This window comes from Physella acuta, unplaced genomic scaffold (assembly GCF_028476545.2).
Source record: "Physella acuta isolate Inbredline_101_S28 unplaced genomic scaffold, ASM2847654v3 ptg000164l, whole genome shotgun sequence".
Taxonomy (NCBI): domain Eukaryota; kingdom Metazoa; phylum Mollusca; class Gastropoda; family Physidae; genus Physella; species Physella acuta.
Window position 1 is genome coordinate 153,233 of NW_026731683.1, and position 25,995 is coordinate 179,227.

Below are 25,995 nucleotides of genomic sequence, written 5' to 3' on the forward strand. Positions count from 1 at the left end.
CATTACACTGGCCAGTAAACCAGAACATGAGAATTATAGTTTGTTATTTTTTTTTTGTGCTTTTAAAACGCTATTAAAAGGACAAAATAGTTTTCTTAAACACCACATTTTTTTCTAAACTTATACCTAGTCAGACTCTAACGCGATTCCTTTATTTTTTCTCTTTGGGGCGGTGGGGGGGGGGGGGGGGGTAGGGGGTTTACTCTATTTGGGATTTCTCACTTTGTGAAACTCTACAATTGGGGCACTCACTTACCAAGGGCGAGAATCTTGGAAAGGGGGTCTACGCTATTAGAGATTCCCTCCCTTTAGCGACTCCCCAACTTGTCCACTACATTCATGGGAAAGGGGCGGGGTGGTGGAGGGGTTATTCCCTGTTGTGTTGTGCAACGACCAGGCCAAATAATTTGATGGCGATAAACCACCAGTAACACTAAAGCACTATAAACTTGTCCCTCTCAATAGAATTACACTCTTTTACACTTTAAGCAGGAGTTGGTTAAGCGACGGGCGTGATGGTACTACTTTATGGGAAGATGCTACATTTGTGCTAAGATTAAAACCGTTAATTTCAGCTTTTTTTTGTGTGCCAACGCTGAAAGCCAATCAATACGACGGCTGTAAAATCGCGGTGCATATAGCATTCACTGTCCCTGGAACTAAATCCCTTCATGAAATTTTGATCCGTTTCTTTTCGCTTGGATTTTAAGTGCCATTGTTTTGGGCTGTCATCCGATTGATAAAAACACTTTGAAAAATTTAGAGGGATAATTTACATTAGGTAGATTCTAATTTCTAACAGTCAACCTAAAACACGCTAAAGAACAGCTAATCAGCTTTTGTGAAACATTTTTACATGAAAATAATAATTTTATTTTCGTTCGTTTTTAACAGCTTGTTATAACACTTCAAACGAAAAGGGGTTCTTAAAATTTAGGTTACACGCTAGGAGTTGGAAAACGCAGTACTACGGGGAATTAATGCGAATTTTTAATTGTATAGGCTATTTTCCTGAAGGATGTGTCGCTCGATTTCTTTTCGCTGTTATCTTTTAGTTCATCGGCAGACGAAGCCCAGTGTGCTCAACTTTGGGGCCAAAGCCTCGTTTTCATTATCTCACCCGAGTCGGGGAAAACCGGAAGTGGACGACAGGTGAGTGGTAAAATAGATTTCCATAAACAATAGTTATCTGCTGAAGAGCGGGCGCAGTGGGAGTCGTGTCCCCTCAATTTAAAATCGTACGCACGTCCCTGCTTTCTTATATCTTTAAGTTGTCGGTTTGTTAAAGAATATAAACAAACACTACACAGTAAAGTTCTTATCTGATCCACATTCCGTTGCTTTAAGGGGGGGGGGCGGTTAAAATAGCGCTTTGATCGACTCCACCAATGTATTCTTTTTTTTCAATTAGAAACAATTTTGCGTCGTAATTTTTCTATCCTGGTGGGGGAGATAACCATTTTGTTCGGGGAGGTGAAGGAGGTGGTACACTTTCTTCGCCCCCCCCCCTCTAGAAATGCCTGAAAAAAACACTGCTTTCAGTTCATCTTTTGTCATACATCAACTACTACATTCAAAGTAAATAATGCGAGATGATTAAAAAAACACATTAACTTGGTTAAACTTTAAAAAAATGACTGAAATCTATATAGTAATCTTTAGAAACTAGTTTGATCTGTAGCGATTGCATCTACAACAAATCCATAATTGTGTTTGAATTCGATCACCATGGATGCCGGGTAATGTGACGCCCGCTCCATGTGATACCATCAGGGACAACGACACCAAGGTCGATCACTAGGTGTCGCTTTCTTGTAACCAGAGCAGTGAGGTCGATGTTCTCTTGTGTGTAGGATGTACTGTACAATGGCACGATGATGTGATAAGTGAGGTGGATGTTCACATGTGTGTAGGATGTGCTGTACAATGGCACGATGATGTGATAAGTGAGGTCGATGTTCTCATGTGTGTAGGATGTGCTGTACAATGGCACGATGATGTGATAAGTGAGGTCGATGTTCTCATGTGTGTAGGATGTGCTGTACAATGGCACGATGATGTGATAAGTGAGGTCGATGTTCTCATGTGTGTAGGATGTGCTGTACAATGGCACGATGATGTGATAAGTGAGGTCGATGTTCTCATGTGTGTAGGATGTGCTGTACAATGGCACGATGATGTGATAAGTGAGGTCGATGTTCTCATGTGTGTAGGATGTGCTGTACAATGGCACGATGATCTAAGAAGTGAGGTCGATGTTCTCATGTGTGTAGGATGTGCTGTACAATGGCACGATGATGTGATAAGTGAGGTGGATGTTCACATGTGTGTAGGATGTGCTGTACAATGGCACGATGATGTGATAAGTGAGGTCGATGTTCTCATGTGTGTAGGATGTGCTGTACAATGGCACGATGATGTGATAAGTGAGGTCGATGTTCTCATGTGTGTAGGATGTGCTGTACAATGGCACGATGATCCAAGAAGTGAGGTCGATGTTCTCATGTGTGTAGGATGTGCTGTACAATGGCACGATGATCCAAGAAGTGAGGTCGATGTTCTCATGTGTGTAGGATGTGATGTACAATGGCACGATGATGTGATAAGTGAGGTCGATGTTCTCATGTGTGTAGGATGTGCTGTACAATGGCACGATGATGTGATAAGTGAGGTCGATGTTCTCATGTGTGTAGGATGTGCTGTACAATGGCACGATGATGTGATAAGTGAGGTCGATGTTCTCATGTGTGTAGGATGTGCTGTACAATGGCACGATGATGTGATAAGTGAGGTCGATGTTCTCATGTGTGTAGGATGTGCTGTACAATGGCACGATGATGTGATAAGTGAGGTCGATGTTCTCATGTGTGTAGGATGTGCTGTACAATGGCACGATGATGTGATAAGTGAGGTCGATGTTCTCATGTGTGTAGGATGTGCTGTACAATGGCACGATGATCCAAGAAGTGAGGTCGATGTTCTCATGTGTGTAGGATGTGCTGTACAATGGCACGATGATCCAAGAAGTGAGGTCGATGTTCTCATGTGTGTAGGATGTGATGTACAATGGCACGATGATGTGATAAGTGAGGTCGATGTTCTCATGTGTGTAGGATGTGCTGTACAATGGCACGATGATGTGATAAGTGAGGTCGATGTTCTCATGTGTGTAGGATGTGCTGTACAATGGCACGATGATGTGATAAGTGAGGTCGATGTTCTCATGTGTGTAGGATGTGCTGTACAATGGCACGATGATGTGATAAGTGAGGTCGATGTTCTCATGTGTGTAGGATGTGCTGTACAATGGCACGATGATGTGATAAGTGAGGTCGATGTTCTCATGTGTGTAGGATGTGCTGTACAATGGCACGATGATCTAAGAAGTGAGGTCGATGTTCTCATGTGTGTAGGATGTACTGTACAATGGCACGATGATGTGATAAGTGAGGTGGATGTTCACATGTGTGTAGGATGTGCTGTACAATGGCACGATGATGTGATAAGTGAGGTCGATGTTCTCATGTGTGTAGGATGTGCTGTACAATGGCACGATGATGTGATAAGTGAGGTCGATGTTCTCATGTGTGTAGGATGTGCTGTACAATGGCACGATGATGTGATAAGTGAGGTCGATGTTCTCATGTGTGTAGGATGTGCTGTACAATGGCACGATGATCCAAGAAGTGAGGTCGATGTTCTCATGTGTGTAGGATGTGCTGTACAATGGCACGATGATCCAAGAAGTGAGGTCGATGTTCTCATGTGTGTAGGATGTGATGTACAATGGCACGATGATCCAAGAAGTGAGGTCGATGTTCACATGCGTGTAGGATGTGCTGTACAATGGCACGATGATGTGATAAGTGAGGTCGATGTTCTCATGTGTGTAGGATGTGCTGTACAATGGCACGATGATGTGATAAGTGAGGTCGATGTTCTCATGTGTGTAGGATGTGCTGTACAATGGCACGATGATGTGATAAGTGAGGTCGATGTTCACATGCGTGTAGGATGTGCTGTACAATGGCACGATGATGTGATAAGTGAGGTCGATGTTCTCATGTGTGTAGGATGTGCTGTACAATGGCACGATGATGTGATAAGTGAGGTCGATGTTCTCATGTGTGTAGGATGTGCTGTACAATGGCACGATGATGTGATAAAAGAGGTCGATGTTCACATGTGTGTAGGATGTGCTGTACAATGGCACGATGATGTGATAAGTGAGGTCGATGTCCACATGTGTGTAGGATGTGCTGTACGATAATCTGGTGTTGCTCGAATATAAAGCGTCGTTCTGTATGTGGGATGTTCGTTTTGGTGGTATCATTATGGTGTCCACATCAGGATAAGTTCTAATGTCTTTAGATTCGGACAATAATTAGGGCCAGATCTGATCTTCAAGTTTAACCAATTGGTAACAGGGGTGGGGGAAGATTATTTTGAGGGGAGGCAACTGGTTACAGAAAGTATATCTTCTTATCTAGGAGAGACCACTGCTACAGTAGTGCAGACTAAAGAGGGTACTGTTATAGAAGAAATATGTTCGAGGCCATGCAACCCTTACAGAAAGGGACGATGATCCTATCTTAGAGTACTTAGAGTAAGGCTAGGCTTTAGCCATCACATACTAGATGTAAGGTTACTATAAATAAAGGCGTTTAAGCCACTCTCCAGTTTCCAAATGACCAGCCAGCTATTTCCACTGTATTCTATTTCCATATTCTTCCCCTTACCCTCCCAACTGAATTATTCCCGCACCCCCACAATCCCGCGTTTAACACAACACCCACCTCACAGCTTTACCATCACAGCGGCAATCAACTCTCCGCACACCATGTCCCATAGCCCAACAGTCACCTCCCCTTGACAGTAGGACATCGTCTCCAATGGAAACAAAAATATGACAGGAAACTCAATTACTGCGGGACTACTTTAAGTCGCCTCCTCTTTCAAATGCTTTTATTTAATTTACCGCCAGAGGCTTGACAAAAATGGACACGCTTCGATGGGTTGTCATGTCAATTTCCATTCACACTTCAGAATAAGTAACACAGGGGGCAGAACTTGGTACCAAAAATCTTCATTTAGAACTAAAGGGACAAAACTTGGTATCAACGGGCTTCAGTTAGAACCAAGGGACAGAACTTGGGAACAATTGTTGTGATTTAAAACAAGGGGACATAACTTTGTACCAAGATATTTTCATACGCCAGATGGTCTACACAAAGCCTGAGGTTTCTAAAAAAATATGACGTCTTGCCCTACTTCCATATCAATTGCCTGTATCAGTACATAAACAGGGAGTGATCTCCCCTAAAATTTCTCGAATATTCTTATATAACACTATATCACGATATAGACATGATTTTTAATCCATGTTTAATTAATTAAACTTTTTAAAATAGAATAAAATCGCGTAGAAAAAAGAATTGAACACTAAGTGAACGAAAAACAGTATGTGTATAATAGTGCTTAATATTATTAGTACTTTATAAATTCAAATGCGATTTTTTGAGAAAGCGTAAATTACTACTTACGGTTAACGGAAATCACTCAAAATTTGATAGAAGGCAGAGGATTAGATCTTTTACTTACATGTGAAATATCATTTATCTATCTGAAATAGTACTCAAGTTATAGGCTTTTGAAAAATTCAAAGTAGAAAAAGTTCCACTTCCGGTTATCGGAAATTGCTGCAAAGTTGATACAGAACTACAAATTTGATAAAATACTTATTAATGAAAGGGTACTCAATTTATCGTGTTTAAAGACACACATACAGTCAGAATTGCAAAGCCTAGTTTTTCCGACTGGATTACGCATTCAACGCCAAAAATTTGATATATCTGGATTTATAATTTTTGCCCGATTAAAATAAGTCCTCTATATCCCGGATGTGATGAAGGACTCAGGTGTAAAACGGTGAAAACTGTCAAAATTTCATGATTTTTGTGCACGATTCTCTATACTCTGTATACGAGAAAGTAACAAGTATAACGTTTGATATTCTGGAGTTCCTTTTAGAAATTTATGTTTTTAAAAAATCTACTGTATTTGTAAGAAATTTTGAGTTGCAAGACTTTGTAAGACATTCTTTAAGATGAAGGTGGGAAAGATGGGTGTTTACAGCACAGATTGTCAAAGGCCTTGATGGTTTACTTAAAGCAAATTGCACACAAATTAAATAAGCTACATATTACGGTTCAGGTGCAGCATAAGTATGCACCTAATTAAACAATACTTGACACAACAAATCAAAAAAATTAATGTAAAAATATTTATTAACATCAGATTAATCAACGAGCTTGATAAAAACAAACTGATAACATCAATCATCTGACATTCAACAAACCTGTCAGCCATATACATCAAACTGGTACTACATCTGACATCAAACTTGGGGCAATGTCTACCGCAGCAAATAGGGGCTACATATTCAGACAGAACAAGAAAATACAATCACACTGTGGTACGCCTTTACCACTTTTAGACATTCCATCATTGGTAATTCAATGAAAAATAAATCAAAAACAAAATAAAATGTTACATTAAAACTCAGCATCATATATTAGAAGCAGTTGAGTTGGATTTTTAAAATAATGCTATTGCTGAATAAATTCAGATTTGTCACTTTTAAAATGAAGCATTTTGTAACTTAGAAATTTCCTTATTTTTCTTTTACATCAACAAATTAGTCAACGGTGGTCCTACAAGTCATAGTAGGATTTGAAATTTTGATATCTGAATGGTACAATTTAAAATTTTGATATCTCCATGATGTAAAGAAAAATGGAAGGCAAGTGCTTATGCATTTTCTTGTAGCTGCTGTAGCAGCATTCTCCTCTGTTTCTCAAGCTCCTGTTCACTCATCTCCCCCTCGGAGCTGTCCCAGTGACTGGCTGACAAGTGCTGAAACCAGACAATCAAACCTAAAGCTGGTTTACAGACAGTCAACTTACTATCAGGTGGCGGCAAATATTCATTTTAGGCTCTATGCTAATTTCACAACATTGTTTAGTGGGGTCGAATCTTTTAACGGATGAAAAGCATTAGCTTAAATACTTACAGAAAGTGTAACTAATGGTAAGCTTGTTACTGCCTGCCCTGTATGTTACTAAGGTAGTATTAAACATTGTTAGGGTTAGTGTGAAAAGTGCTAGAATAATATTCTTTTATTAAATTCTTATTTTGTCTATAGAGATGCTAGGGTCTAGCATGTTGAGATAGTTACCTTTGAACTTCTTTCTTTGTCTCGCTTTGAAGGGGGTGGAGGTGGCTCAGGGGTTTCCCTTCTTTTCTTGGAGGCCTTGGATGAACTTCTACGTTCTCTTTCATTGTCTGACACATCAGATCTGGATGGCTGGGAGGTTAGCAAGACATTTTTAATATGTAAACAAGAGAATGTTTCATATCCTCATGTATAAACACATTTTATTGCATATCATCATCACAAAGCAAGACATTTTAAAATAGATATTTAGAAAGCTAGTAATAATACTTACTGATCTAGATGTGTGTTTCTTTTTCTTTATTCTTTTCTTGTGCTTCTTGGAGCCTTTGTCATCATCATCTAGGACATTTAGAAAGAATAAAATAAATTATAATTTTAAATAATTTTAAGTAAATAATACTTTAAATAGAAGCATATAAAAACATCAAGTGTACAAAAATACTAAACGAGTGATAAAAAAATTAAAAAGCAAACAACTTGAACATATGCAAGAAATCGTCACGATGAAAATTAAACAATAACTTGTGATGGGGTTCATGGATCCTATTAATGAAGTGCATTAGGAGGCTCAATAAAATATTTACCCCTTGACCTCCCAGAATCAGATCCTTGGCTTGGTGATCGAGAGCCTGAATACCTTTTCTTCTTTTTTGATGAGCGATGACGGCCTTCTTCATCAGATTCACTCTAGTAGTAAATAAAGAAGTATAGAGCAGTGTTTAGACAAAAGTCAACCTTACACATCAAATATACGACCATGCAAAAAAGCTGGTACATAATCATGTAGTGATTTTAAATGGAAGTTCAACCTGTTTTACTCTAAAAACACAACCACTGTGGACATTTCCAGTATGAAATACACTACTTAATGGAAATGCACTACTTACTGAATGAGACCTAGACCTTGATCTCCTGGATCTATGTTTTTTTGACTTCTTTTTCTTGGGATGATAATGTGAACAGGTCTCCTCTATGGCTATAAGATGCTCCTTAAATAGACGAATTCTCTCTGCCTCTAATGTGACGTTCTCAAAAGCTGTATCATGCTCTAATTTTGGTCGTATCTGATAAATTTCATTTATTTTCATTAGCAAACATATTATTGAAAAAGCTATGAAAATGTGAACAAGATAAATATATTTCAGCAACAACTCACATCATCCCATTTAGTATCTAGGTCTATACTGTGCTTTGCTAGTAAACTTTTGAATGCTGCCTCTAATTTCTTCAGCTGGAGAGTAAAGTCATAAAACATACAGACCTAAGTAAACCATTGTTTTTAAAAGTGTATTTTAAAATAATCAAATGTGCTAACATTTACTACTAAGAAAGTAAAGAATCTAAAACATACTCGTCTTGCTTCTTCTTTTAGTCTTTCTTTTTCTCTGGCTTCAGCCTTTTCAAGCAGCTGTAGTAAAAACAAAATGTGATAGGTACAGAATTAAAATCACACAAGAATGATTCAATTTTAGTATACAAAATATTCTAGAGAACTCTGGCAATATTAGTTACGAGCCGACCCGCGGCGTATCATACGCCGCTATTTAGTTGTTTTTTCCACTTTTCAGTAAATCATAATTTGTGAATTTGACAGTACCAATGCTGCCACTGAAAATAATTGCTTTAAAACACTAAAACCCCATTCCCCCCCCCCCCCCCCGTGAAAGCAGCCTCCTCTTAGTTACCTCCTCTAAGTTTAAAATAGTTTCAAACAGAATTATCTGCCCCTAATAGCCGTCACCAAACTAAACATTTAGCGTGAACTACAACTCACCTGACTATGTGAGGGGGGGTGGGGGGTGGTAGCGATAGAGAGGAAGAGAAGGGACTGCAAGGCGCGCGCTTGCAGCTTGTTTTCTAACGGCTCCCAGAAGAGAATTATATATATAGATAGTTACGTATGAATAAAATTGGGCAAGTCAAAGACACTGATTTTATTAGGAAAATACACAAATGAGCTGCAATAAATAATGTACTCACACTATTGTAGGTCAGCTTGATGTTTCCACTGTCAAGATTGGCTGATCTTTTGTCACTCAATATAGTTGTGCTGAAGCTTTCATAGGTTGTAGATATTTCAATATAGAATCCTTTGTCCTAGTAGATCATTTAAAAATAAATGTGTAACACATGTTAATATGGCACTGAGACAAAAATAATGGAAGTAGACAATAGAGGAATGGAGGTGACTGGTCAATGGGACACTTGCAGTACCTAAAGGTCTATAACATTGATAGAAAAACAACTGCTAATATACTTATAATAAGGTAATTTTTTTTAAATTCCTTGAAATTTAAATGATGATTTAGAAACTGTTCATCAGAAAAAATACTGGTAAAAAAGAAAATTAATTTGTGAAAAAAAAAACAATGATAAAAAAGTGATATAAAAATTGAACTGATCTAAAAATCTAAAAAAAAAAATGTTTCATGACAAATGTTAATAGATAGAAAAAGAAAACATGTAAATACCTTTAGAATTTCTTTAACAATTTTCTTCTCATCATGAAACCTTGACTTAAGATCTTCAACATAGAATTTAAAGAGATCAAGTGGTGTGGACCCAGGCTGACCTAGCATGCTGCCAAATCTCATGTCCTGGCTGATGATTGGAAAAAGATCCATCCAAAGCGACATAGAATTCAGCTTCCCTTGGTGGTGTAACTCATCCAACAAAACCTACAAGATAATCACATTTCAAAATATTTATTTCTGTTCTCGTGTGATTTACAAGTTTAAAATAATTTAAAGGATGCATTACTCACAAGGAAACTTTCTCTGTTCTTTCTTTGGTTTCTTTTTATTCTTCTCCTCTCTCTTTCTTTCTCATCATCATTCTCTTGCTCCAACATTCTAATGTGTTCCTCAAAGCAAACAAGTGCATCTTCTTTATCCATATCTGAAAGTGAAAGATTAGATAGGTAAGTATTTGTACCTTTAACAACCAACAAATATAATCAACTATCTAAACAACAATAACTTACTTTCCAAGTCAGGATCTTCTGTGAAGCGAGGGTTATCAAGTAGCATCTGTTGTGCCTCAGACCATGTAGTTGTGAAGGTTAGATTAGGCATGCTATCCAATATCTCGGAAAACACTTTGATGTTGCGCTTTCTTAACACTTTAGCATCCTCCTGTGAAAATAGATATGTATGATAAAATTTACTTAATTCTACGACAAACAACTTTCACCAACATATTCATAAAAAAAAGCAGCACCAATAAATCTAACAACAGCACATATTAAAACAATTTTAACAACACTTTTAGAATGAACACATGACAAGGCGCAATGTCATTGTTTAATAGCTAAAAAATAATAATCCACCAAGTCATTAAATACCCGGTGTTAGTTTTGTATTAGAAAACAAATACCTTTTCTCTCTTGGCAATTAAATGAACCACATCATCAAACAAATCTCTTCTGTCTCTCTCCGATACATTTTTCCAAGCTTCATCTTCACCAAATATGGTGTCAGCTTTCCTGTTTTTACAATGGAATGAAAATATAGTAAGGATAACCAAAATATAGTAAGGATGGCCAAAATATAGTAAGGGTAGTCAAAATATATTAAGTATAGCTAAAATATAGTAATGATAGCTAAAATATAGTAAGGATAGCCAAATCAGAATTGCTGAAGTTAAGTCAGAATTTTAAAAAAGTTCCATCCACTAAAAAACTTCTTTAACAATCATTAATCATTGGTCAGAATACAATGTGATGAAGATGAATTATAACTTACCAATATTTGATTGATGAGTTCATTTTCTCACTATTCATCAGAAATTGTTCTAAATCTTCTTTTGCTTGTTTTGCACGCAACCTTTGTTCCTCCTAGAACATTTTAAATACATAAACACTCAATGATACTGTACTTTCATATTAGATGAGCCTGAATTTTGTTTAAGAAAAATTATTGAACAAAGCAGAACTAGTAGCACACATGTTCTATACCTTTTCTTCTTTTGCTCTCTGTGTTTTGTACTCATTGAAGGCTTGTTTTTTCTCATTCAGGTGTTTCAGCGCACCATATCTTGCATCATTAATAATCAGCTTCATAGCACTTTCCCAGCTAGCAGTTGAAGGCACTTCCTAATTCATGGGAAAAAATATGTAACTATTACAAATAGATACATGTATACCAGTGGTTCCCAACCTTTTTCGAGTGGCGACCCCCTTTTATAAAAATTAAGTGACCCGCGACCCCCCATAGAATTAAAAAGCCGAAATTATTATGGAAATCAATAAGCACTAAAATAAGATTTTTTGGTAGACTTTCAATATGAACTACTCTTGATAACTGTTTTAATACCATGAGTAAAATTGCATACTATTCACTAAACATTCGCGGTTAATTTTTTTAAGTATTTTTTTTGTTAACGCTAACATATGTCATTATCATTATCTTAATTTTGTTTTTAATCGAAAAATAGTGTTGAAAATCTATTTTCGAAAAGTCAATCAATTTTACGTTTGGGTATGAATGGTGAATACTACACAAAATTGAGTGTGCAGTTTTTTATCTTACGCGGAATCATTCTACAAATCAAAGAATTCATCTTGTAATTCATCGGGAATGCTGGCAACATCGAGGGAAAAAGAGAATGGGTAATGCGTCAATGCAGATTCTTTTTTTTTCAGCTCAGAGAAATAGCGCTGCAGTTCGTTTTCAAGAGATTCAAGATGCCCAGAAATTTCTTCTTTCAAAATCTTAACTATCTCACAATTAGATTCATCTACCACACTGCAGAGTTTCTCAAATTTACAATATTTCCAAGATTTATTTTCTTTGCCGATTTTGCAGCTTTGATAAAATGCCCCGAGATAATCATGGAAAGTGATAATATTCGTTAATTTCCCCTGAAGCTTCAGGTTATGCTTATGTTGATGTTCGAACACATCTGCTAGGTATGATACTCTCTCCAACCACTCTATGTCGTTTTAAGTATACCAAAAGGTCTTGTTTCCTTTGCATTTCTCCAAGAACAATTTGATTTCAGATTTCAATTCAAAAACACGATTCACAACAATTCTTTTTTTTACAGCCAGCGCACTGTAGTGTAGAAGAGCAGAACCTTGTGATCTATATTAATGTTTTTGCTCAGTTCTTTGAAGGCTCCAGATTTTATATAATTTACCACTTATACCAGCAATGGAGTCTTGATGGCGATTGGTGAGGGTAGTGGTTAGGGGGCGAAATCTTTTCTGCTTTCTGAAAGCCCGATTTTGACCTAAACATAGATGGTGCACCATCCGCACAAGCCCTCACAGCCGTTTTAACCCATTTTAATCATCCAATTAAAAAAAAAAATATTATTTTCTCCATGCTATCTTCACAAAAGAGCAACTCTTCTTTGCTATCATCTGAATGAATATAGACAAAGACCAGCAACTGCGAACACGAACTACGACTGTTGATTTATCAACTTGAAAAGCAAACAATGGTGAAAGCTTAATTACAATAAAAATGTGTTATTTAACATTTACGAACATGTAAGAATTAACTTCACCATCTTCAACATGCAGCGTTTGATGAGATTTTCTCCTAATGTGTTTTTTTTTTGCTTGGCATTTTCAGTCGCGACTTCATGTGATGCTTGCACTAATGCTGTGTTTCCTTGGTGAAAACGTTCTGTTCGATCAAGTCTCTGACGTTTGCAACTAGCTTCATACCGACGAAAGAACTCCATATCTTTTTTGGTGTGTTTCGAATGACTCTTCTCAAATAACGTTTTAGTTTTGAAGATTTCATAAACTCGTGACTGAGAACAACTTTGTACAGTACGCTTTGCTTCTTCTCTATTCCTTTTCCAGTGATGTTAGTAAAGCCGAATTTAAAAAATTCTTCTAAATATATATGTTTTGTTTCAAATTACTAAGGTTTAGTATACCAGTTGGCGACCCCCCAGAAAGCCTTTCGCGACCCCCAAGGGGGTCGCGACCCCCAGGTTGGGAACCCGTGATGTATACTTTCTAAATTATAGCACAACAAAAATTCAACAATATGAATGGGTTTAAAGTTGTATTACATAAAAAACGTTGTCTAAATTTGTAGGATCTAACTAAAATGTAGACAAACCTTTTCTTTGAGCAAACATTTAAAAGCTTCAATAGCCTCCTTCTTGTTCTTGAAAACATAAACTTCTTTCTTCTGGGGCTCTTCTTTCTCTTCAATACTAAAACAAAAGTAACAAGTAGATGAAATGTTGGAGTTCTAAGTTTGAACTAAATTATTTTTTAAAAAGATTTGTTGTTAATGACTGTTTGTTGTTTATTTATATCAACTTGTCACCAAAAACAAAGCTACAAATAAACATGCACAAGTATATTACATACAGCTTAACAAAAGTCACAGAAGAGTTTGAAAGTGCAGTATTTTAACAGGTAAAAAGAAAAACTTGAGATTATTTGTGCTGGGCTGAATTATAAACAGTTATGTGTCTGTGAGATATATAGGATAATGGCCTGCCTATTAAAAAAGTATATTGAATCTAACAAATTTTGAATGGTAAAGTATGTGATAAAACCTACATTGGTTCTGATGGTGCATCTGGAACTTGATGAACAGGAGCTGCATTAGTTGGAGGTGGTGGTAGTTCAATCGAGGCTAAAGTTGCTTGCATTGCCTGCTCAATAGCAGAGGAAGGCTCAGACTTTGTCAGTGATGGGCTGGAGGAGCTGATTTTAAATAGTTTGTTAATGTTAGGTACGTATTTCAATTACTTTAGCAAGCTTATTCCTGTATTTTATTAATTGCATAGTTTATTAATTATAATTAAGCTTAATTAATTGAAAGTATTACTTGCTTTTAACAATTTGTACTGAACAAATTAAAGAATATAAAAAAAATAATAATATACTTACGGTTGTATTGCAGCACTTGCTGCGATCATTGCTGAATAAATATAAAAACGAATTAATAAATTTAAACTTTCTTGAAATAAATAAGAACAAATTTAGCCAAAAAGATTTAGTTTGTATAAAATTTTATAAAATTCTAATTTAGTTACCTTCAAGTTCTTCCAACTCTTTTGGTTTTGTCCACCTGCTTTCTTTAGTAACGGCATTGTGGAAATAAATTTTACCAGCATCAGATTTGTATTCTTTCCATGGACACTGGGACAAAAGTCTCTAAAAAAAACCAGTAATCAAACAAATTAACTATCACAGCATTTACAGCAAACACATGATACAATAAAAATGTAGCTTTCAACAATTTCATTAACATTAATGTCAGGAAATCTATGCTACTCTCAAGATTTAAACAAACATGAATGCCAATGGGTTTGTTAACAGTTAATGTCAGACCTTCTACAGAAGACAAACATAAAATGTCAGGGCATCTACAACAGGAACAGGGTTAAAAATGATTGTGATATTGTTGACAATTGCATTGATAATAACAGTAATGTTACCCACCTCTTGAGGAGTTTTGAGTTCCTCTGGCTTTTCCCAGCTGGATTCTTTAGTTACACTGTTGTAGTAATATGTTCTTCCATCAGGGGCTTTGTGCTCACCCCAAGCTGTTTTCTGTATAGAGAAAACAATAGTTACTGCTAGACAGATTTATAAAGCACATGCTGATAAAAAATTAATTACTAAGCTTATTAACCTTTTGATTAGATGAAAAGTATATTAGGTCTTTTAAAACACATAAATGATACTCAGTATACAAAAAGAATAAATTAAGATGCAAAATGAAAAAAAATTCCTGAAATGCAGTTAGCTAAAAAAAAATGAAAGTTATATGCAGAGATTCAATTTTCTTGATATACATAAAAAAAAACAACTGATATCAATACTTCTATATATACAAACATATTTTACACTAATCATAAAATGTATACTAACCTTTTCTTGACCTGGGGAACCCACAAAAGATTTATCACCATCAACTAAAAACAAGAGATTATCTTTTTAAGAAGAACAATATGTAAAGAAATGTCATAATGACAAACACACACACATTCATACACACACACAGAAACTAAATTATATAACGTTTGACTAATATCTATGGCAAATTATACATAAAGTGACCTGGAAACATTTGAGGTGGTATTCCCATTGGCGTTGGAATAGCATTGGGTGGAAAAGTTGCCAGAGGACTTGCATTGTAAAGAGGTGAAGCATGGAAACCTGGCATAAAACAGTACAAGAATTATCTTTCATAATATTATACAAATTCACAATAGCAATATAAAAATGCTGTACAAATTATAAATCAGCTATGATACAAATTCGCAATTTTATTTTGTTTTAGCTTAAGCTTTTAGTAACCTGTCACAGGATCCAATACAGGAGCAATATATGGCTGTGGAGGCAATCCAGGGGGTATACCACTAGCAACCTGTAAAACAAGTAGGCCTATCAAAATAATAAAGCTTTAACATAATTAAAGGATGTTACTGTTAAGAAATAAAGCTTAAATTTTGAAGTGGGTGTGTACTAATACAAATCAATAGTGGATTATAAATGCACAGCATTGAAAAAAAACGTTTACTTACAGGCATTCCAAACGCAGGCATCATTGTGCCTGGCATTCCCATTCCAGCTGGATTCATATTCTGTAACATAATAAACAACATGTAACAGTCTTTAAATTGTTTTTTAATAGCTGATCAAATCTGCAAAAACTGTCAAAATATAGGATATTTCAGCATGATTACAATACTTCCGATATACACATTTTTTTCTGACATAATTCATTCCAGCTGTCATTATTTATGTAGACTTATAGAACTAGTCTCACATTAAAATATCAATGAGATTCATCAAGATCACCTAATATTTCAGTAATCCCAGAGATGACCTTTCACTAAAATGCAGCTTGCGAGATAAAAAATGAGGTCAAAAGTACACCTGACATTTCTTAATTAACAGACTTAAATAGAAATGGGTAGTTCCGATTGCTAAAATTGACAATAACTTCAAAATTATTAGTTTTATCCCTCTACCCCTTGACTTCATGAAACAGGCCATTATCTTAATGCGCTTTGAGCACTATGGCCTGGAGATGGATATGAAATAAAACTCGGAAAAAGATTTTTGGCATAGGCCTACAATTCAAAACTCAATAGTTCTGCACATGCGCAGTGACCTCAATAGCTAGGCTAGGATTCTGCGGTTTGTTTGTAAACACATGCGCAGTACCATAGAAAAAATTGCTGCAAATGAAGGTGGAAGTTTTTCTCCATTACACATGCATGTCTTTTTCCGGTAAGAATCAGCCAAAATAAAAAACAAACCCAGAAGTTGTGACACTGACCTAGATCTAGCATTGAGTATTTCAGCACACACTGAGTACAGTACTAGATTCTAGACTAGACCTAACTTAATAAGATTCTAGATCTAACTAAATCTACATAGATCTAACACAAAATTGAAAATTCATTGATTTGTGACTTGTACTGGAGTACTTGAACTTGCGTTGTGACGGACTGGAAAAAATTTGCTAAATTAGTTAGTATTAGATTCGATGATTGGCAACCTGACAGTTGATTTCTAGATCTACAAGTACTCACAAATATATCTTTTAAACCCAATCCCGAATAAATATGAATTACTAAAATTTTAAAAGCACCCGTTTAAAGTAAAATTTAATGTGTACAAATTATTAGCAGCAACTCACCGCCATCTTAATAAGCGTCTAAAAATTAGGAGCAGGGTTGAGTCAAAACAAAAACTTCTAAAACGAAACAAAAACACAATAAAATTCAAATTTCAGAGGGTCTCTAGATTCTACATTTCTTCTTAATACGAATGCACTTGACCTTAAAAAATTGGGAGAGGTAGACATGAAAATACACTTGCCTTTAAAAAAAATAGCAAATTTGCGTACCCATTGTGCGTTGCTGCGATCTCAGAAGAAAGTATTATCAATGACAGTCGCCATGATAACATTCAATTTAGATATCTAGCCTACATAGATCTAGAGATCTAGTTCTCATTTATATTAAAATATAATATTCAAATATAGTCCAACTCACCAAACTGAAGCAAAAATTTTAAGAGGATTTCTCATGAATGCTGTAATAACGGATGTATAACATTGTTTTCTAAAATTGAGTTTAAACAAAGCCAGCGTGGGTACTTCTTATTTGTAGAGCTCTGGTTTGTCCACACTACAACCGCCCCAGTCGCCCCATTGTGTGAACCCCTTGAGTGAATCTACCCTCCTCCCTTAATAGTGAGGACCAGTGGCGTCGCTAGGTCGGGTCTCACCAGGTGCGGAACCTCATGGTGTCGCCCCCCCCCCCCCCCACCAAATAAAAAAAGTAAAAGCTATATATATATATATATATATATATATATATATATATATATATATATATATATATATATATATATATATATATATATAAAGCAACGTATCATATTAAATTATTAGATATGGTGACACCCCCACCCTGGTCTTTAATTGAGTTTAATTACCAGTAACTGAAAATATTCAACTTAACATCTTTTCCTCTGTAAATTTTGCAGTTGTTGTCACCATTGAGTGATAGCTTTTCAGTGTGTACAGTTCACAGTAACGATGTTTATGTGTCCGCCCTCCCCCCCCCCCCTCCCCGGAAATGTTTGCCGCCCCCCCCCCCCCCCCGAAAATTGGTCGGGATTTGTATTTAAAAGACTATTTCACTCTAATTGAGCATTAATTAACTGGCAAAAACAATTTTTGATCTATATATTTTGCTATTTTTTGGTCTTGGTGTCACCCCCTAAATGGTGTCACCCGGTGCGGTCTGCACTCCCCGCCCCCTCCTCGCGACGCTTCTGGTTCGGACACTGTGCAGATGAGGCTCGATAGCTGGGGACAGCAACACATCTAGAAGAGAAACCTCTAAAATCAAGAAAAGCTGCCCTGCAGATTGTTCTTTGGTAGACAAATGCTAAGGGAGCTAATCAAGTAAGTGAGCCAGGCTGAAGTCGGGGTCAACGGGCCATATACTGATATTGAGCATAGCATGTAAACACATAACACTTATTGATGTTGAAGAAATTTCTTCTAATATTACAAATAATGTGTCGTCCATAAATGACGTCACACTCGAAAGGGCGGGGGGGGGGGGGGGGGGGGTCCGTAACTTTGTGACGGTGTGTGATGAAGGGGAGGGAGGTTCAGATTGGGTGACGTCACACTTTTGCATTATAAAAAAGCAATGTTAGAAAACGAATTTTAGCCGTTATTTCGCGTTTTAGAAAACAGTTTTAATAATTGAAATAGAAATTGATTCTATGTTGACAAGAGTTCAACTGCAGTTTTTAGGGGGTTGTAAGCTGAGATGTGACGTTATTTTAGGGGGAGGGGGTCTGGTTTTTTGTGACGATGTGTGACGGAGGGAGAGGTAAAAATTGTAAAAAAAAAGCGCGTCACGCCATTTATGAATGACCCCTAGAACGAAAAAGAAGAACCTAAAGATATATTTTTCAAGCATTTTATTGTTGCAATTTTAAATTTCCAAGGGTTTTCTTTATTTAAAATGTTAGATTATTTTATTCAATTGGTCGTATTTTCATCTCTGTGAAAGTAGCAGATGCATATAGATTTGTCTTTAATTTCCAGATAACTCCCTTCCCGAATTCAGTGCTCCCCCAAAGTCCGTTCAAATTGACGTGGTGACAGGCGCAGTACCACCAGGCCCCGTGAAAAATCTGTGCACAGTTTCCGTAGTATAAATCATTGTCCTTGTCGAATGTTGAGAACGTCAGGTTGTTGTGTTTGTCAGTCAGACTATCTCCTGCGGTTCCCAAGTAACCGCTGACCTTTAACCTATATCTTTCCTGCTCTCCATACACACGAAAGCTTGAATATTGCGCGAAGTAGTCCGTGTTGTTAAATTTAAAATCGACCCTCAGCTCGTATCGCCTAAGTGACGTCAGACGGTGTATGTTGTCGTTGCCCAGCCAAAATTCTCCTACATCGAAATCTCCAAACCCATATTTGTATTCTTCCCAGCCACGATAGAAATTTGTTTGTCCGTTGAATCTTCTTTGAATCACCGTCCATCCTCCTCCGTCTGTCTGTGTGTCACACATCACCTCAAGTCCACTTGACAGGATGACCACAGGTCTGGGCTGAGAGCTAACCACATCTCTACAAGTCTCTGGAGTTGGGCATGACTGTACTAGTTTTTTGATGACGAGCTTTCCTGCGTAAAAAAAATTAAACAATCGGTATATCAAATATATGTTATGTTATTGTTACGTTATGTCAGAAAAATTTAACAATATGTACATTAAATACACGTAATGTAGCTGCTACTGTATGTCAGAAAAATGTAACAATATGTAGCCTACATTAAATACACGTTATGTAGTTAGTAGTTGCTACTGTAAGTCAGAAAAATGTAACAATATGTAGGTTAAATACACGTTATGTCGTTGCTGCTGTATGTCAGTAACATGAACAAAATATGAATGTGAAATACGCTGACAGTGTAGCCAGTTCAATATTCAGCAGTCTTTACATTCCCTAACCATACCAGGTACTCATCAGAGCTGAGTAAATAATAACGAAATTCATGAATTTCTTGCTATCAATCGTATTTACGTGGTGGGTGGATGGATGGGTGGGTGGGAAGCACTTAAAACTTTCGGGGAGTGGACGCACATATAAAAATCACTTCCAGTGAGTTCGTTCACCAAACTCACATACACTAATTTGTGGCCATACATATTTATTAGTTACAGGTTTAGTTATGCACAAATAAGCTACACAAATAAATATTTAATTGATTAGAAAAGAGTAGTAAAATTTAATTAACATATTTTTTTTACCCGTTGTGTACAAATAAGCTACAAAAATAAACATTTGATCGATAAGAAAATAGTACTTAAATTTTAATGGACACAATTTTTACCTGGTCTGATTGCATTAGTCTTAGTAAAAGATAAACTCTGAATCTATTGCTTCATTCAACCAAATTACCTTAAGCTCTGTATGCCGAGATTATAATCATATACCATATACTTACGCGCTTGACTCTGTAGACAAACAATCAAAAATAATTTTTATAAATACATGATATTAGCTTAAATAATAAACTACGAGCCGGCCCGCGGCATAACATACGCCGCTATTTAGTTGTTTCTAATTTTCAATAATTCATAATTTGTGAATTCGACAGTACCAACGCTGACACTGAAAATATTTCTTTAAAACACTATAAGTAGCTCGTTAAGGACCATAACCCCCCCCCCCCCCCTTCCTTCCCTCCCCCCTCCTCCCCCCCCCCCCTACGTTTAAAATCGTTGGCTCTGCTTGTAAACATTTAGAGTGAACACAGCTCACTAAAACCATGTAGGGGTGGGGAGGTAGGGAGAGCGTTTGCAGCTTGTTTTCTAACGGCTCGAAGAAGAGAATTATATATATAGATTATTTTTGGCGTAAGTTTTAAAATACAAAAGTGAGGGTAAACATCTTAATTCAGATATTACAAAACAATAGCATAACATCTAAGTATTCTAAGCCATAGATTTTTAACATAACTTTTTAATTTAAAAGCGAATGTTTTTATTAAAACGGTCTTAACCAAGCGTGGACTGGTTTTGTCCAAGAGGCGCAGAAAATTGAAAAGGGGAAATCGCAGACTGAAATTTTCATTGTGTATTTTTTCTCCATCAAAACCTGAATTTTACGCCTTGGTAAGGAAGAATGCTAAAATACCAACATTTAAAAAAAAAAGCTAGTATGACCATTACACCTGCGACATGTATACTAAAATGTCAAGGAAAAAAATGCATCAAGAAAGCATACACTTTTCGTAGGTAAGATGTTTTCATATAACATTAACTTGCTGCGATGTGTTTTTATTTCTAGAAATGTATAGTACTTTCCATAACTTGAATAAGGCACCCATCAGACACCGGATTCGAACTCAATATTTTCTACTACTCTACCGCTACGCCACGCCGTCTCATTCATAAAAATATTTTAAAATGTTAAGGTTTGGCATAATTAAAGTTAATATTGAAAACGAGTGCAGAAAAATAACATGTGTACATAAAATGTGTTATAAATACGTTTAAATTTAATTAATTTAAAAAATTCAAGCAATCATTCATACCCATGGCCGGCGCTACCTATAAGGCGAACTAGGCGGTCGCTTAGGGCGCCATCCCTAGGGGGGCGCAAAAGGTTTAATCGCTATTATCTAAAAGTACATAATAATTAATAACTTTTATAAAGGAGTAGCGATTGATTTCGGCACCCAGAGCGAACTATCAATATTGCGCCCCCACCCCAAAATTTGTTCGCGTTGGTGAAATGCAACCCCACCTCCCTAATTCGGAAAGGTCGGGGCGTTTTTTACCAGTCACTTTGCCTTTTTAATTTGATGTCACATAATTGATGTAGAAAACGATTAAATAAGTTCATACTTTAAATTTCGAACATTTCAAACGGTTATCTAATTTTAATAGGGCCTGTAATTATCGTTTTCTCTTACTTTGAATTAGAAATCTGTCCTGGTGTATAAAGTTTTGTAATGACGGGGTGTTTAAAGTATTGTACTTGTTTGGTAAGTTTTGATGAATCGTTTAGATTTGGGAGTAACGGTGGAAGGCTGTTGCTGATAAGGTTTCGTAGGTATAAGGTACCGAAGTGTTAAAGTGTCGTAATTTTTATTCGGCTGTTCTGTAGTTGAAGGTCTAGTGGAATCTGATTGGTAATAGAGAAATGAGAACGCAGGTGATGAAGTATCGTAGTTCTGGAGTTCGGGAGTATTGATTCTTTTGGTATTAAGGTATCGAATTATATTGACTGTTAAAGTGTAGTAGTAGGTCCAGTGAAATCGTTTGTAGAGCTCGGTGAAGTTAAACGAGTTGGTGTCGTAGTTCTGGAGCATCGAGTCTAGTTATGTTTAGGTATCGAAGTTTGATATGTGTTGTGAATGTAGTAGAGTAGGCCTATATCGAGTAGTCGAATTGATCGTAAGTTAGATGACTTCAATGCAGTAAGGAACACACTACAAAGAAAAGGTAGGCGATCTCTAGTTGAAAAATCTTTAGATTTTTAGGAATCTATATTACCACTCTTAAAGTATTAATATATAATATTAAAAAGGATGGAATTTATAACTAACTGTAATTTTTTTTAAAATTATTTCTTTATATATTTAATCAATACATCTAACATTGTCTAAATGTGTTTGATTTTCTGAAAGTCGTCCCTTTATTTGGGGGATCCAAAATTTTTATGTCTCAATGTTTAAAGCAGTTCATTTAATGTATGTCATCAAAATTGAATAGAAGTATGTTATAAAGCTACCATTTTTAGACTTTCAAACAAAACCTACAGTTAAGTATTCAACATGTAAAATATATTGTTTTCACAAGGTTATATAGATAATATAAAAGATTTGTTATAATTATTACGTAATGAAATTTAGAGCGTTTTATTGTGTTTTTCAAACATGTCTTAGTTACACTTGGTTAATTTAGCTATTCTTGTGAAAGTTATTTCCCTTGAATAAAATTGTGTTATTTGGATTTTCAAATGGGAGATAATTCGTTGCTTAACTTTACATTCATTTCAAATTCCTGCACCGTAGGTTGACCGCTTACATATAAATACAACTTTAAGTTATTATTTGCTATTGTAAAAATTATATAGAGCTTAAGTTCTAAACAAAATAGTTTGGTATTTTTTTTAGCATTATCAAGTTGAAAAACAAATACATCACTAGCCGTTGTAGATTGCAGTACTTAATGTTAGTAGACATACAGTCTTAGTCGTAAATTAAACATCTAATTAATTGTCTTTCCATATTTTCACCCTCTCCAAAATGATTCATAAATAACAATTTTAGTTTGAAATCTATAACATTTATTACCTTTTATTTTTCCGTGAGGGTGGGGGAGCACTTAAAATTTTCTAAGGGGGGGGGGAGGTGGGCTATGAGACGTAGGAGACAAGTATGCAATGGATAATAAATTAATATGTCATTTTTAATTAATTGTTTTCTTATACATATGTTTTAGTAATTTATGTGTGTGAAAGGGGGCGTTTTAATAAGTTTTGCCTAGGGCGCTAAAAAACCTGGCGCCGGCACTGATCATACCTTAATGTCACGTAGCTGGAGAAAGGATGTGTCTTCTTCTCTCCCGTCTTTGATGATCACGCTTCCCATATCAGTGGAGTTCTTGGTCTCTCGTATGCCTTCTCCATTTACCTATATAGTGAAGTGATCGTTGTTGTTTGAATTTTAAGTAATTTAAAAAGGTTAGGTAAATTAAGAGGGTAGCATTAAATAAAACAGCGCCTTTTGAGAATATGTAGTTTAACCAAGTTGTAGTATAGTGCAATTTTCCCATCGTTCGTATCGTTAAAAAAAAAATTATGAAAATTAAATTTATAATTATTATATAGATATATTTGACAATAAAACCTCATTCAAGCTTAAAATTTGGAATTTATAAACAAAAACCTGGCGGAATCTCTAGTAGACCTAAATCTACTTTGATCAACTTCATGACTCAAAACAGTTTTAGAAAATACTTTAAAGACAACAACAAAAAGGTTAAGCTCACCCGAAGCACCACAGCAAACACCTAAGTATTTTTGAAAGTAAAGGTAATTGTTACTAAATACATCTGCACATAGTAATATATATATATATATATATATATATATATATATATATATATATATATAGATGTGACTAGGGTAGGCCTAGCCACTAGTTACAAATCTGATAACGAACGATAAGCCGAGACGCAGTATTACAGTCTGACGCAACATAGCAGGTGGCTTATTGGAGCGGACTGATAACAATCTCAAAGCCAACGCGTGCTATTTTGGGAAACGGTACGAAGAGAGTCAGAAGGCCTGTCAACTTTGATTGATAGGATGCAGATGTTATTTCACGGACTGTACGCTAGAACTGCGTAACTGGTGGTCGGAGACATCGAGTACAAGTATCGATTACGGAGGAACACAAGTATGCAGACGAGTACGGATACAAGGCATAAATAGGAGGGGACGACTGAACTCGTTCTCTCTTACGGCTCTTACCGCTCTTCCAGCTTCATCGCTTGCTTTAGATCAGTCAGTCTGTGTGACATACTCAAGTTGGTTATATTGTGTTAAGAAGGACAATAGACATGTGGATTCAGTTATATGAAGCCTAGTGAGGACTGTTAGGGGGTCAGTTGATTCAGACTATTATTGTGAAACATTTCTGTTGATTCATTGTGTTATATTGAAGCATTTCTTGATTCATGTAATAAAAGGATCAATAGCGAACCTGCATCTTCGAGTCTTTCTACTGTAGTCGATGTTGTGTAGCATGAGTGGTTCAACTCGTTACAATTGGCGTTGTCGGGCAGGATAGACTCGGGGAAGGTCACATTTGGCGTTGCGAACAGGAAAGATGCAACTAGCCTAGGTCACATATATATATATATATATATATATGCAATATACGCCCGGTATCAACATACTGTACACTAATACGTGTTAAAAGCTAAACTATGATGCTCTACTTACTGTTATATAGAACAGAAGAGACATGATGTCAGCGTAGCTACAAGAACTACAGTTGATCAACATTTCTTGTCCCTCTTTAAATACTTTTTTTATTGCGCAACATGCCACCTCCACCGTCGTAACTCATTTTAACACCACGGATACATTATGTAGATGATGTTTTAGGACTTGTGAGGAAAGGGGCTAAAGGCTCGAAAAAAAAAGATTTAATTTAGCCAAGAGAAGAAAAAAGCTATTTTCCTATTGTAACACTCACCAAAAGATCTACAACGTCTGTATTTATTTATAACTATTTTAAATGAATACATTCTAAGAAGTCTGAAAATATGCTTTAATACAGGGGTCTCCAAACTATGGCCCGCGGGCCGGATGCGGCCCGCGAAGTCCTCTCATCCGGCCCGCGGAGATCTTTTTGTCCAATGAAAAAACGTTTGTTGGTGATGGCTGAGGAACTTTGCCCAGAAAAATCACGACATGCCTGGAAGAAACTGGCCCTCGAACTGAAATTTGATAGTTAATGCGGCCCTCGGACTGAAAAGTTTGGAGACCCCTGCTTTAATCGAATCTGTCAGTTAGAAGTGCCCGAAATTTCGCTTGCGCGTTTCGATCTATGACGACAGACAGACAGAGTTTCTTCCAGGCATCTCTTTTTTACCGCCCCCCTCCCCCCCGAACGAAATGAAATTTATATAATTTATATAGAAAATATATACTTTTAACAGTGTCCGCCCCCCCTCCCCGAAGAAAGTCTACCCCCCCCCCCCCGAAAATTTCAAGTGCCCCCCCGGAGAAAAAAGTCTGGAAGAAACACTGCAGACAGACTGTCGACAGACTGACGACAGACAGAGGAAGCGTTAAAAAAGATTGTAAAAAGCATGAGTTAAAAATAAAAAATAAACAATTTGAAATGACATATATTTTATTAAAATTTATTGAGAATGCAAGCGGTTTCAGTGATTACTTTAGTATACATATAATGGTTTTGTGTACATTCTTTTCGTATCACTAAAGCCTGCTCAGTGTTATACCAAAAAGCTTTTGTTGTTTGTTCGTAGCATTGATTTATTGTGGGTGTAACTCAGGATTAAAAAACAACACAATTTATCAATACAAACGCTTCATTTGTGTTTACACTTTAGAAAAACAATCGATCACGATGAAAGTTGAATTAAATAATTACACTATAAATCGTGTTAAAGTTGGCTAACAAGACAGGTGATCATTGTTTTCATTACACCCGCGACAATAAATCTCATTAAAAGTGGC

The 25,995-nt window shown here is 36.2% G+C and overlaps 2 protein-coding genes across 6 annotated transcripts; both read right to left on the reverse strand.

The window, feature by feature from the left end:
* Positions 1-6,265: 6,265 nt before the first annotated feature.
* LOC131935973 (pre-mRNA-processing factor 40 homolog B) lies at positions 6,266-17,009 on the reverse strand. Of its 5 annotated transcripts, XM_059292752.1 has the most exons (25): positions 16,870-17,009; positions 15,746-15,805; positions 15,519-15,588; positions 15,279-15,377; positions 15,090-15,133; positions 14,658-14,768; positions 14,249-14,369; positions 14,103-14,133; positions 13,770-13,916; positions 13,318-13,414; positions 11,193-11,330; positions 10,981-11,072; positions 10,613-10,721; positions 10,221-10,371; positions 10,002-10,135; positions 9,709-9,915; positions 9,218-9,334; positions 8,589-8,645; positions 8,394-8,468; positions 8,125-8,301; positions 7,822-7,924; positions 7,509-7,576; positions 7,238-7,366; positions 7,073-7,120; positions 6,266-6,915 (listed from the first exon to the last, which is right to left on the reverse strand). In XM_059292752.1, exons 1-24 carry the CDS (start codon positions 16,873-16,875, stop codon positions 7,118-7,120), a joined length of 2,346 nt encoding a protein of 781 aa, XP_059148735.1. In that variant the 5' UTR covers positions 16,876-17,009; the 3' UTR covers positions 6,266-6,915; positions 7,073-7,117. The 5 variants fall into 5 exon arrangements, 4 of the variants coding, with proteins under 4 accessions (XP_059148735.1, XP_059148732.1, XP_059148733.1 ...); XR_009385999.1 differs by having other exon boundaries at positions 7,073-7,366; XM_059292749.1 differs by lacking the exon at positions 7,073-7,120.
* A 1,680-nt stretch (positions 17,010-18,689) lies between these two features.
* LOC131935982 (ficolin-1-like) lies at positions 18,690-24,771 on the reverse strand. The gene is made up of 5 exons (XM_059292762.1): positions 24,730-24,771; positions 23,772-23,792; positions 23,303-23,413; positions 20,216-20,225; positions 18,690-19,390 (listed from the first exon to the last, which is right to left on the reverse strand). The coding sequence occupies exons 1-5, from the start codon at positions 24,751-24,753 to the stop codon at positions 18,735-18,737; spliced, it is 822 nt and encodes a 273-aa protein (XP_059148745.1). The 5' UTR covers positions 24,754-24,771; the 3' UTR covers positions 18,690-18,734.
* Between the last annotated feature and the right edge of the window lie 1,224 nt (positions 24,772-25,995).